The sequence below is a fragment of the Thermothelomyces thermophilus genome, chromosome 2 (assembly GCF_000226095.1).
Source record: "Thermothelomyces thermophilus ATCC 42464 chromosome 2, complete sequence".
In the NCBI taxonomy this organism is placed as follows: domain Eukaryota; kingdom Fungi; phylum Ascomycota; class Sordariomycetes; order Sordariales; family Chaetomiaceae; genus Thermothelomyces; species Thermothelomyces thermophilus.
The window spans coordinates 5,322,199-5,334,346 of NC_016473.1; the positions used below are offsets into that span (position 1 = coordinate 5,322,199).

The 12,148-nt window shown below is 53.7% G+C and overlaps 3 protein-coding genes across 3 annotated transcripts; 2 read left to right on the forward strand and 1 right to left on the reverse strand.

The window, feature by feature from the left end:
* Nucleotides 1-1,405: 1,405 nt before the first annotated feature.
* Nucleotides 1,406-3,444, forward strand: MYCTH_2109614 (uncharacterized protein; the record flags this gene model as incomplete). The annotated part of the gene is made up of 5 exons (XM_003662365.1): nt 1,406-1,456; nt 1,658-1,873; nt 2,064-2,604; nt 2,682-3,214; nt 3,355-3,444. The coding sequence occupies 5 exons, from the start codon at nt 1,406-1,408 to the stop codon at nt 3,442-3,444; spliced, it is 1,431 nt and encodes a 476-aa protein (XP_003662413.1).
* A 2,509-nt stretch (nt 3,445-5,953) lies between these two features.
* On the forward strand, nt 5,954-8,717 carry MYCTH_2303011 (serine protease). The gene is made up of 5 exons (XM_003662366.1): nt 5,954-7,303; nt 7,410-7,595; nt 7,664-7,836; nt 7,914-8,259; nt 8,377-8,717. Exons 1-5 carry the CDS (start codon nt 7,022-7,024, stop codon nt 8,566-8,568), a joined length of 1,179 nt encoding a protein of 392 aa, XP_003662414.1. The 5' UTR covers nt 5,954-7,021; the 3' UTR covers nt 8,569-8,717.
* A 1,642-nt stretch (nt 8,718-10,359) lies between these two features.
* MYCTH_2117720 (uncharacterized protein) lies at nt 10,360-11,175 on the reverse strand (the record flags this gene model as incomplete). The annotated part of the gene is made up of 1 exon (XM_003662367.1): nt 10,360-11,175. The coding sequence occupies one exon, from the start codon at nt 11,173-11,175 to the stop codon at nt 10,360-10,362; it is 816 nt and encodes a 271-aa protein (XP_003662415.1).
* Between the last annotated feature and the right edge of the window lie 973 nt (nt 11,176-12,148).

Below are 12,148 nucleotides of genomic sequence, written 5' to 3' on the forward strand. Positions count from 1 at the left end.
TGCTGGAGACGACCTCGTGATGCTGCGGAGTGAGCGGTACCGAACTTGCGAAGCGAAACACGGTTGGTGAGGATAGAGCGGCTCGACAAGTAACGATGGGGGTTACTTGAGGAGAAGAGTTTTGGTGACGGGAAGAGGAGAGTGCGGGGCATTGGAAGCTGACGAACGACGCAATAGAGGGGCACCAATTCTCATTCAGGGAGGTAGCAAGAAGCATCCGTTGGCTTATCACTACTCCATAGTTAGTACACTACCTGGTAGGTCCATCACTCGTACCGCACGACCCACTTAAAACAAAACAACCAAAATAGACGGCAAAGATAGCCGCGTCCTGTATCTGCACCCTCCTCCTCCAACCGAACCCGAAACATCTGAACTTGCTATTCGGCATTTAATTGCGCGGCCCAACTCAGAGCACAATCGAAACCATACGATTCCCGAGGTATGTACTAATAGACAGAATGGATAGGTGATATTTACAGGCAATTGGGGGGTGAATCGAGAGACTTTGACCAATCTTACCACTTCTTGCAGGGAACCACTGCAAAGCGAGGGTTAGGGTTATGGAGGCATCGGCACCGGCTAGCACCGGCTTTTCATACGCGTGGATTGTTCCTTTATAACCCGATACTTCCAAAAGATCATGACAGCAACCACAGTCGCGACCCAAATCTGATGAAAGGAAGGAAGGAGGGAAAGAAATCATGGTTCGAAACTGCTTATCTGTTTTAGGGCAAGGAAATCTGGCATGAACACAAATTGAAATCCGTCGCCCAAATTACGAGCACCAACTCCTCCAGACACGCAAGCCAAAGATTGCGAACTTGAAACAGGACACAGCACGTTCTACCAGAGTATTGGCCTTCGCACCTTGACAATCACCTCCTCTCACAACAAGCGCCCATCGCGCAACAGCAGCCGCCAGTTTGTATGAGAAGACGCACGATAACGGCATACGCTTTTTTTACTTGGCCAGGCTAAGCTGGCGTACTTACAATGCCTCGTTGCATTGCCGATCGTACAACAGTCGGACCGTTCATTGTCTGCTCCCAATACACGGCATGTCTCACAAGTCACCCACCTTAAACGACGACAACTCAAATTCGGCATGACTTTCAGATTTCGCATGACTTCTGAGACGGAGTCTAGTGAGGGTTTAAGGACTTCGGCGCCGAGGAGATGAAGGTCTGCTTAATTATTGCAGGTAATTGGAACTTATATTCTGGTACATCTCCCACTTGCTCCCTTCCTGTCACTAATTACCTTCTAGGTTGAACCGTTGGCAATCAAACGGCAACATATTACCTCCTTCGTTGAGACCCTACATGCTACGTTGAGCTGACTGAAACCCACAGCCGAACTGTACGGCGTTGTTCTTGTGTCCGCCTTGATTCTATCCCGAACAATGGACACTTTGGTTTCGCCTGTCGCTAAGCTAGCCACGGAAGCCGGAAAGGTCAATCGTGGTACTATGCCAACCGAATTCATTCACAGATCTCGCAGTCAGTCTCGATCCCAGTTGAGCACCCCGAGCTCGAGCAACAACTCAAAAGACATTGGAGGTCCTGTTCTCAGTTATAGTTCGGCATCTCAAAGACTGCGCTCGGAGAACCGCATACGTTCAGCCCGACAGAAGAACCTTAATCTATCTAATCAGGCACCCGAGGGAACAGCGGACAAGTCTCTTCTCTCAATCAAGCCGCCCAGTCCCGCCGAAGAACTCATCAAGGAGAACAGCAGCCTACACCAACGCATTGCGGCTTTACAACGAACCGAATCTGACCTGCTCAATGAAAACCAAGAACTCGTTCGCAAGCTGGCCTCTGCTCAGAAGTGTTATAACAGTCAGCAGCTGTGGTGGACCAATGAGATGGTCAAGAAGATACTTTCAATGCTCGCATCCGAGATCCTGAGGCAAGATTAATAGCTCAAAACGAAAAATCCCTGTCGCATACCACACTGGATCGGTTCCCTGAGGCGGCTTAAACGGCACTGCTATCAGGAGCTGGTTTGCAACAAAGACAGAAACGTGGCACGAGTGGGTAAATGACTTCGTTCATCAGGACCCTAACCGGGTCCGGTTTGGCCTCCACCGGTTACAACTGCGGGAGCTTTGTGAGGGCGTCAAACATTTTGTTCGGCTCACAAACAAGGACGAGCTTCCGAACGAGTTGCTGAAGCTCCCGGGCAGTGACAAGATCTCGATAGCCCGAGTTCTCTTGCACGGCATGCTGGCAAACTTCGTTATCTCGGAAGCGTTCAAGTCTCCGTTTTGGGTGTTTGATGCCATTGCTGTCAACGCTTACGAGTTAGAGAGCCCGACTGTTCCGCGACTCGACTCCATGTCGCCGGTCGGGTTTCGGATGGACCTAACCGCGTGGAAGAATTTCAATGTTGCGCCACCGCGCGATGTCAAACCTCCTCGGCCTAACCCTGTTCCTAACGACCGCCTAGCTGGACCGCAAGATGGGCGTCAGCTTCCCCGACTAGTCACCTTAATACAACCGCCCAATCTTTCTACGAACCCTGCGATGAGTTTGCTTGGTCGAGAGCTACCGTCGCGGCAGGCAATATTAGAGAGCCTCTACCAGATCTTATCAGAGGGTAGGCCACTTCTCTCCCTCTCACCACGCCATCTCTCTGCCTTCAGCTCGTGCTAAGTAGTATTACGATAGTCGCAGGCGGTGGTTACGCGACTGAATGGCGTGCCTCTTTGATCAAGGCATTCTGCGTGGGTGGCATGAGTTCCGAGCTCGATAGTACTTCCCTGGCAAGCGAGTCTCGCGCCTTGGCCGAAGCCAGGTTCAGGCACGCTGGAAGGCTCAAGGACAGCTTTCTGAGAGGTACTGCCCGGTTCCTTCTCCGAGATCAGGAAGCGGCGGGCATCGAGGAGCTCGAGAGCCGTCTTATGCAAGAGATCGATGCTGCGCTGCGGTTCTCATGTCAACTCTGGTGTCGCCAGGACACCCTTCGGGTGTGCGGTCTCGACGAGCTTGCGGAAACGGCGCTCAAAGCCGCTAGCGACCATATGCGGTTGTATCAAGTCCAGGCGCCACTCCATATCGAGCCTGCCGGTAATACGCTCGAATCCCAGACCGAACCCCGTGGATCCCATGACGGCCATTCCGTGATCATGGTTATTCAACCCTCGGTCGGCGCAAGCGCAAACACCAAAGCCGGCAAGCCAAGCAAGGACTTCAAAGGCGACACCAAGGTTTGGACCAAGGCTAGCGTTCTCGTGGCAGCCCCCCCCCCCCCCCCCCAGCCGCTTGTGCGGCAGCGCTCGGCACCTCTGCAAAAGGTCACCATCCTCGCAGGCCCCAGCACGTGTTCAACCCCCGATTTTCTTCCCAGCCCGCGCTTCCGTCAACGCCATCGTCGGCACACCTAGTCCTCTTGCCGCGCATCCGGTACCGCCCGAGGATGCTCAAGAGACGGCATTAACTGTGCTCCCCAGCATAGCTTTTCGGGACATGCCACGCCCGCTGGTCAGGTAACCGACAATGCTGCCTCTGCCGCCGCCACCGCCGCCCTCTTTCTCGGATTTTTGGTGGCTTCACGAAATGATCGGACATATACATGCCGCTTCTCTCTGGAAGAAGGAATACCTGACGCTTCTGCCTTGATGGTCCGCCGTCTTTTGGGAACAAAGGCGTGTTGAAAGAAACTTAGGTTGCGCGGTCTGAAACTCAAGTTTCTCCAAACCTCGTCTTCCCCCGATTGGAGCATTGGATTCGAGTCGATCGTTGCTTGAAAAAAAACTTGGTTGCCAAATATTAGTACTACGGGTACTGGGATATGCCGACTCTTTGATGGCATAGCAGCTCGAACACGAAGGCCGGAGAGTGCAGTGGCTAATCACCGTCGTGCAATGGTTCTCAGCTGATCAACTGTCTTGAAAGTTGAGCACCGAATCATATCGAGGACAGGTGCCGAAGGGATCTGGAAATACTACCTCGGTCTTACATTTCGGTCCGACCAGTGGTATTCTGATCTCCGCTCGGACCAACTGCACGCCTACGTCAGGCTAATAAGTTTCAATTCAGGCGTTCAGATGACTGAGAAAGGCACGTAGCATTACTTGAGGTGAGCGAAGTAAATCTACGGCAAGGATGGTACTTTATCCAAAGCAGGCACACGACTCAAACGTTAATTACTTGCTAAGTGTCGCGGAAGGGGCGGAATCCTTGGGCCCGTCAACAAACAGCAAGACAATGCGACGGTTCAGAGCTGGAGATCCCGTGTCCCACCCGGAGATAATCAATGCGCATCACTGCCGCTTCGGTCTCTCAGGAGCTAGGCAGCCGTCGCTTACATGATCAGGAGCGGCCATTGAGGAATGACACCTTCTTCCCAAAGAGCATTGTTGTAACTGACATGTAACGCATCGCGGCCCAAGACATCTCGCGGCTGCCTAGTGGTCTGGGCCAGGTCGCACGCAACGGGCAGTCATGCTGGATTTGGCAGCTGGTGAGGTTTGCGCCCGCATAGCAATGGGGCGATGAGAAGGCGCAATCGCTCACCCAAAGCATGAGCAACAGGAATTCTGCTTGCTCATTGCTGATTGCTCACTGCGCACTTTATTAGCGAGGGCAACAAGGAAATGCAGCTGCCAATGCCGTGCGATCCCTCGGTTTCGCGGCTATGGCGAGTAGCGTGCGAGGGCGGCAGGGGGAGGGGGCGGTGGCCCTCAGATCGAAAGGGAGAGAGAGAGGGCGGGCCAAGATGTGACTTGACCGTTACTTGATCCGGAAGGCCACCAGATAAGGCCCGGCAGATGACCCATGCTAGGCGGAACAGCGGGCTGCGGATGCGCCGTACGCGATCGATTTCAGTGGGGTTTCTCTGCTTGGGGGAACACAGATCACGTTAGGGAGAGTTGGCGACAATGCAGGAACCGAGCTTTTCGGGTATTCATCTTCTGTCTGTCAGATCTTTGTGAGATGTAACTGGCTATCTTTTTGGCTGGATGCTGGCGGTCAGCAATGGGTCGACCTGTCTTGAGTCAAATCCAACCCGTCGGATTTTTGGCTTGGGTTTCTGCAGTAACCGGGTAAGTAACCTGGTTTAGGGAACAGGAAAGGTGGATGAGGGTGGCATTACACGTGTACTTGCGCTTGGCTTCGACATAGTAATAACTGTAGTAATCCGTACGATAATACTCCGTAGATGAAAGCGTTTCAAGGGACGTGGCAGGGGTAGGGGAAGGGGATTAACTACACATGTGGGCAGGAGCCCGATCTGGAATCTCGCTGCACCGCCCACTTTTCTGCCACAGTGCTACCGGACTACTCGCTAGGGTAGTGTACTGTAGGTAGCTAGGTCGTGACTGTAACCTACCTTAGTCGCAGCACCCAACCGGATACTAACTATGTATTCACTCTTGCCAAACTTGCTCACAAAACACTTTAGTACGCAGAGTTACTTTGCACTCGCATGGAAATTCCCCTCCCCCCACGGCCAGACTTGGACCAAGGAAAAGAGATACCACCTGCCGAACGTGGCTCTCGCTCCAGCATTTCGAGAGCGTACCTCAGCCAACCACTCGGCTCCCCGTGTCGAGCGATCGGCACTTGCGGCCTTTGCAATGCCCCATCCTTGAACTCCACCAAATAGGCTACCACCACACCACCCCTCCATTTCTTGTTCCTCGGCTTCCTCGCTCGAGGTACCGATCCAGGGTGGGCCGATTGCGATGGTGCCATTGCTGCCCTTGCTTTGGCTTCACCTAGGCGATGTCACGTTCAGATATAGTCCGCAGGCTTTACCCCAGATCCTCTGATTGCCGATCTCGGCCATGACCTCTGGTTGTTTCACAAGCACACAGGGTCAGTCGCCCCCGTTGCGCCTCTGTACAGTCTGTACAGACCTTCTCAGCTGAATGTTTCCGAGACTAGAGACTAAAATCTGAATCACTTTGGCCCAGAGAGAGGGTTCGCGAAGTCCCACACACCCTTCTAGAAGGAGAGACCAGAGCCACGAAACATGAAGCCTGATCGCTTATTTTTTTTTTTTTTTTTTGGCCCCGGAGTGCCCGCGGTCACGGTACTTTGGGGTTATGACAGGCTGTTTGACTTCCATGGATAATCCCCTTTAATTATTTAGGCTGACCACTCACCGGACCTGTTTCGCCTGTGCAACTTCACCAGTCGGAGGTCATGCTCAAATTGTCAGTCAGATACTTTATACATACTCTGTGTACAACATACCACAACACACACGCACACACATAGAAAGTACATACATGCTGGATCGGAACCCACCACGCCTTGTACATACACCCACACACCCCTCCCCACACCCCTCTTCCCGGCACTTTTCGCGCCAGAGATCGTCGCCTTTGCCCCTTAGGCAAGTTCACCCGTTATGTTAGGTAACCCTCTCGACGGGGCCGCCTGCGGATGTTGGCGCATGCTTGACACGCCCGGTCGTGCGGCGTTGCTAGTCCTCGAAAGTCAGGTATTGCACCCGGAACCCCTGATCACAAGCACTTGATCACGGCGGGAGCACCCGCGCGCCTGAACGGGACCCCAGCCAATGCCGGACCAGAGGCCGAAGCGGGAAGGTGTCTTGCTTTCTGGCCTGCCCTTTTCTTTCAACAATGGGCAATACGGGTCAGCGAAACCCTTCCTAGTCCTCGCAGCAAACTCGAGCTGCTATCAGATTCCCGGGAAGCGGCCTGCCACAGCCGCTCAACCCGGCCTTGGCATGGCCAGGCGGCCCTTTCATGTGTCGAAAGCGGCAGGTCATCAGCACAGATCTCGAGGGTGGGAAAGAGAGGGGGGGGAGGGGCGATGCTGGGGCGATGCTGCTTGGAGCCGCATCCGGGGAGGGGGCCCTGCTGTTCATCCATATCCAGGATGATGCGAGATTGAAGCAAGATAAATAACACGGCTTCCCCCTCCCCTTTCGATCCGGACCAGACCATCGTCTCCAACACCCCAAAGTCGATCCGACAAGTCCCAATCCACCCCGCCCGCCCCTCCCTCCGTCGCCGTCCCGGTCTTCCGATTTCGTCAAGATGCACTTCTCCACCGCTCTCCTGGCCTTCCTGCCCGCCGCCCTCGCGGCCCCTACTGCCGAGACCCTCGACAAGCGCGCCCCGATCCTGACTGCTCGCGCTGGCCAGGTCGTCCCGGGCAAGTACATCATCAAGCTCCGCGACGGAGCCAGCGACGATGTCCTTGAGGCCGCCATCGGCAAGCTCCGCTCCAAGGCCGACCACGTCTACCGCGGCAAGTTCAGGGGCTTTGCCGGCAAGCTCGAGGATGACGTCCTTGACGCCATCCGTCTTCTCCCCGAAGTGAGTCCGCGTCCCGGAAAGAAATAGAGCGAGCGGGGGAGAGAGTGAAGGGCGAAAAGAGCCGTGTTTTGTTAACCGCTTGTCTTTTCTTTCTCTCTTGCAATAGGTCGAGTACGTCGAGGAGGAGGCCATCTTCACCATCAACGCGTACACCTCGCAGTCCAACGCCCCCTGGGGCCTTGCGCGCCTCTCGTCCAAGACCGCGGGCTCCACCACCTACACCTACGACACCAGCGCCGGCGAGGGCACCTGTGCCTATGTGATCGACACGGGCATCTACACTAGCCACTCCGTATGTCTCGCGGTTACCTCCCCTTTCGGAAGAAGGGGCATCCATATGCTGACCCCTCCTGATCACAGGACTTCGGCGGCCGTGCCACTTTCGCCGCCAACTTCGTCGACAGCTCTAACACCGATGGCAACGGCCACGGCACCCACGTCGCCGGCACCATCGGCGGCACCACGTACGGTGTTGCCAAGAAGACCAAGCTCTACGCCGTCAAGGTTCTCGGCTCCGACGGCTCTGGCACCACGTATGCCTCGCACCCGCGCACCCGCACACCCGCCCGGCCGTTATCTTCTGACTGACATTCCTCTTTCTCCTCTCTAGTTCTGGTGTCATTGCTGGCATCAACTTCGTCGCTGACGACGCGCCCAAGCGCAGCTGCCCCAAGGGCGTCGTCGCCAACATGTCGCTCGGCGGTAGCTACTCGGCCTCCATCAACAACGCCGCCGCCGCCCTCGTCAGGTCGGGCGTCTTCCTGGCCGTCGCCGCCGGCAACGAGAACCAGAACGCCGCCAACTCGTCGCCCGCCTCCGAGGCGTCCGCCTGCACCGTCGGCGCCACCGACAGGAACGACGCCAAGGCCAGCTACTCCAACTACGGCAGCGTCGTCGATATCCAGGCCCCCGGCTCCAACATCCTGAGCACCTGGATCGGCAGCACCTCTGCTACCGTAAGCCCCCCCTCCCCCCCCCCACCCCCAGCCTTTGGCGACATTCCCGCCCCGTATTTATTTCTCCGGGGTGGGGGAGAAACAAAACAAAATAGCTAACATGAGATGCACTCTCAGAACACCATCTCGGGTACCTCGATGGCCTCCCCCCACATTGCCGGCCTCGGTGCCTACCTCCTGGCCCTCGAGGGCTCCAAGACCCCTGCCGAGCTCTGCAACTACATCAAGTCGACCGGCAACGCCGCCATCACTGGCGTTCCCAGCGGCACCACCAACCGCATCGCCTTCAACGGCAACCCCTCTGCCTGAATTGTTTCCCGCGATCCGGGACAAAATGGGGCATGAGCACTTCCTGCACCTCTTCTTATTCTAGAGGATTCGGGAGTGGGGAGCCGGCAAAAAAAGGAGGTGGTGGAGGAGGAGGAGGAGGAGATAACGGCCGGGGTCTTCTCCGAGCGAATGAGGGCTGCATATTCTCTTGTTCATTTTTTTGGTTCATGTCTATTATGGTTTTACGCATTTTATTCTAGTTGGGACAGAGTCACGATGCGGGTCCGAGGGGCGCCGATCGGGGTTCCTGCCCACCTCCCCAGCGTCTAAATAACTTTCATAGACGAGGAAATGATGAGATCTCATGAGCGGACCGCGAAGGCCTGGACTGACTTCTATCGTGACTAATTATGTGAATCATGAGGGCGGAATGAGAGAGATGATATGTCAGAATACGCATACTTAAGGTGCAATTGCTGGCGGGCAATTGCGGCGTCACTTTTGCTTTTCGACATGATATCATGTCTCCTTAATCCAAGTAGTTAATAATTAGTCTATAAATAATTTGTCTATAATTTTGTCTATTGCCTGAAGAAATAAGCGATTTTGCAAATTCTGGTATGTAGAGTACAGGTCAAGTATTGGAGAGGAAGGAAGGAAGCGGTATGTTTCTCATATTGACAAGTGACAGGAGCAAGCTTCTTCCTAGAATCTTAGCAAGGAAATGTTGAAAATTAAGAAAGCAGAATAGAAACAAGGACTAATAGAGCAATTTATTGACTCAATCAATCGTTAATTATGAGTCGAAGATAGGTTCTCAAAACTTTTTCAAATTAGTTTTGGGAGGACATGCCCGAGCCATGTAAAACGGGCGAGGTACCTCGGTATGTTAATGGGGTTGCGTAATGCTTGGCTGTCGAGGATACTAGTAATTGTATCGTGTTTGTCAGAATACCTACTTAGGTGCAATTGCTGGAAGCAGCAATTGCGGCGTCGCTTTTGCAGTTTCACAGTGTTGAAGAGGTGAGGGCAAACATGTATCGCATATCTTGGGGGTCGGTTTACCAAGAGAGATATCATATCTAACCCCTAAGAGATGTGTATTAACCCTGGAAGACTACATCCACAAAAAGGAGGCAAATCCTGTGTAATTGACGCACGAGTCTTGGGGCACTGAATGTTTGGCAGATACATAATGAACATCCCATTGCCACTTCATTTATCCGGTCTCCGATGCTTAGTCGTGGTCTTGTTACGTTGTGCAGCTCTCATCATGATTCCACCATTCATAGAGTTTTCACCTAGGCTAATACTCTGTACGCAGCACAAACGGCGCCCGGTGTGACAAATTATCAGTCTAAGGAAAGATCCGCTACTTACTTTGTAGGGGATGTATGAATGACCTCGGACAATTGGCAGTCGGGTATGCTACGTTCCAGATAGCCATAACTAATGCTTGAGAAGCGACACCTGTCAGGCTCTGATGTTGTGGGAAGGGATGCCAATGGACCTACTCAGGTGGTGGAAATTCATCGTTTCCACCACCTGAGTGTGTCCGACCCTTAGGGATGCAAGATGCGAGTGTCAACCTCTTGGTGTTCCGAAATGGCCGCTCGCTTATACCCTCGGTGGCGCGTGTTAATCCGAGTTGGCGGACGCTAAGCTCCCATTATTAATAGTTCTCTAACACAACTCCTCTCAATTCAATAGCATGCTTATCATAGCAGCACTTCAGCAGCACCCTGATTTGTAGGAACCGACACTGGTGTTTGATGCCGAGGGTAATCAGTTCCTGTTAGACATAGTATTCGAAAGTACTGGCGTAGGCTGCTACTCTAGCACTATGACTTGCTGTTCCCTTTCCAGCGCCTCGAGATCTTGAACCACTTCCTCGGCACTCTCATATTCCATCCGCCAGCACTTCATTGTGATAGCACTGCAGGCGTGCTTGTCTTCGGGAAAGGCCCCCTTTCGAAATCTGTCTTCCACCTTCTCATACCACCCTTCTTCTCCGTGAACGATATCGGGATATACGGCGTGCCCCATCATGATGAAGTAGAAAGTACACCCTAGCGCAAAGAGGTCGGTCTTGATGTCTGCGTCGAACGGGTCGTTTCGCGGAGCAGAGAATTTGCACGACTCAGCGCTCCAGCCGTCGACGAGCACTTTGCCGTCGGCCGATAAATGCCTCCCTTGGAAGTCGGAGAGCTTTATATGGAGGTGTTCGTCGAGAAGTAGATTCGTTGGCTGGATGTCGCAATGGAGGACTCGCCGGCTATGAATCCACGCGACAGCCTCCGCAGCCTCGCGGCACCAGGCCAGCCGCTGCTTGACGGAAGGAGGGGGTTTGCCGGATTCAAGCATATACTCGGCAATATTACCGTTAGTGGCGCGTTCTAGATAAAGCCCCGTGTCTGTAAAGCCTTTGCATGCTATAATGCGCTTATGCGGTCCGATGATTTCTAGGAGCTTCTTCTCTGCCTCAAGCCGGGTCATGTCACCGCCGGGGGCGAGTGGATATTTTAATACAGTCGAGTCGTCGACCTCGCCAATAAAGGCGCTGCCTCCCGAGGCTAGAACTCGCTTCACCTCCGGGGGACAGTAGTGTTGGTAAACAACAACAGATGGTGCTTTGTCGTTCGACATGATGAGCTGTCGAGAATGTCTAGGTATTGTGTTGTTGATGGACATTGGCGAAGGTTTTAGGAGGGGACTTTCGAACCGAAATAAGAGCCGACGAATGCTTATAAGGCGGTGTGTTTGGATGCCTGCGAGGTGAGGTGTGGCTGGGCCAATCAGTGGCGAGGGTGCTCGCAGACTCCATGTTCACGAATTTCTCAAACCTGCTTACTCATCTGGGATTTGGCCCGCGGGGTTCCATTAAGCGGTCTGTGCCAAGAAGCGTGCTATTCTTAATCTACCTCACTAGGGAATGTCAAACCGGTGGTGAAGAGCCTCCTGTCTCTGCCATCTACTGTGTACATGTCAATTGCAGGGAACCAAAATCGTGGAGTTGAACCTCTCCTTCCCTTTCTTCCTAATCAGAAGACTACCGGATTTGAGTTGGCCACCACCCAACGGTGGCTTGGCCCAGATGCTGTTAGAATCTCAATCTCCATTGACGACCATGTCGGTTTACTTCAGCTAAGCACTCACCTCGAGACGTCGATGGCCTTTTAACACTTTGGGCACACATGGCCGGGGGTCCTCATGGTTGTGCTACCATAATGGACGTCCTTGTATCCGGTGTAGAGAGGACCACCAGGATTCGAGCACTGAACAAACGAGATGTCTTCTACCACATGCTTCGGCGTTGCGGTGCAGTTCTGGTAGGTCTTGCGAGCAATCCGGCGTTCGCACCCACAGGCCATGATTTGTGCGTTCTCCAGCAAAGGAGAATAACCAGGCGAGATAGATGGTAAAGTGCTGTTGGCTGTGGCTCTTCGAGTGTTTGTGGAAAGGGGCCAGTTGCTTGAGGAGCCTGGCCTCGAAACTCTACGTTCCAGGAGCGAGGGAAGGGCTCTTTATATAGGCAAGGAAGGAAATTCCAACACGATTTCTGGTGGCATTCATGATTACCAGGCTGTCAAGACGCGAACCAGCTTTGGTTCGCCGAGTG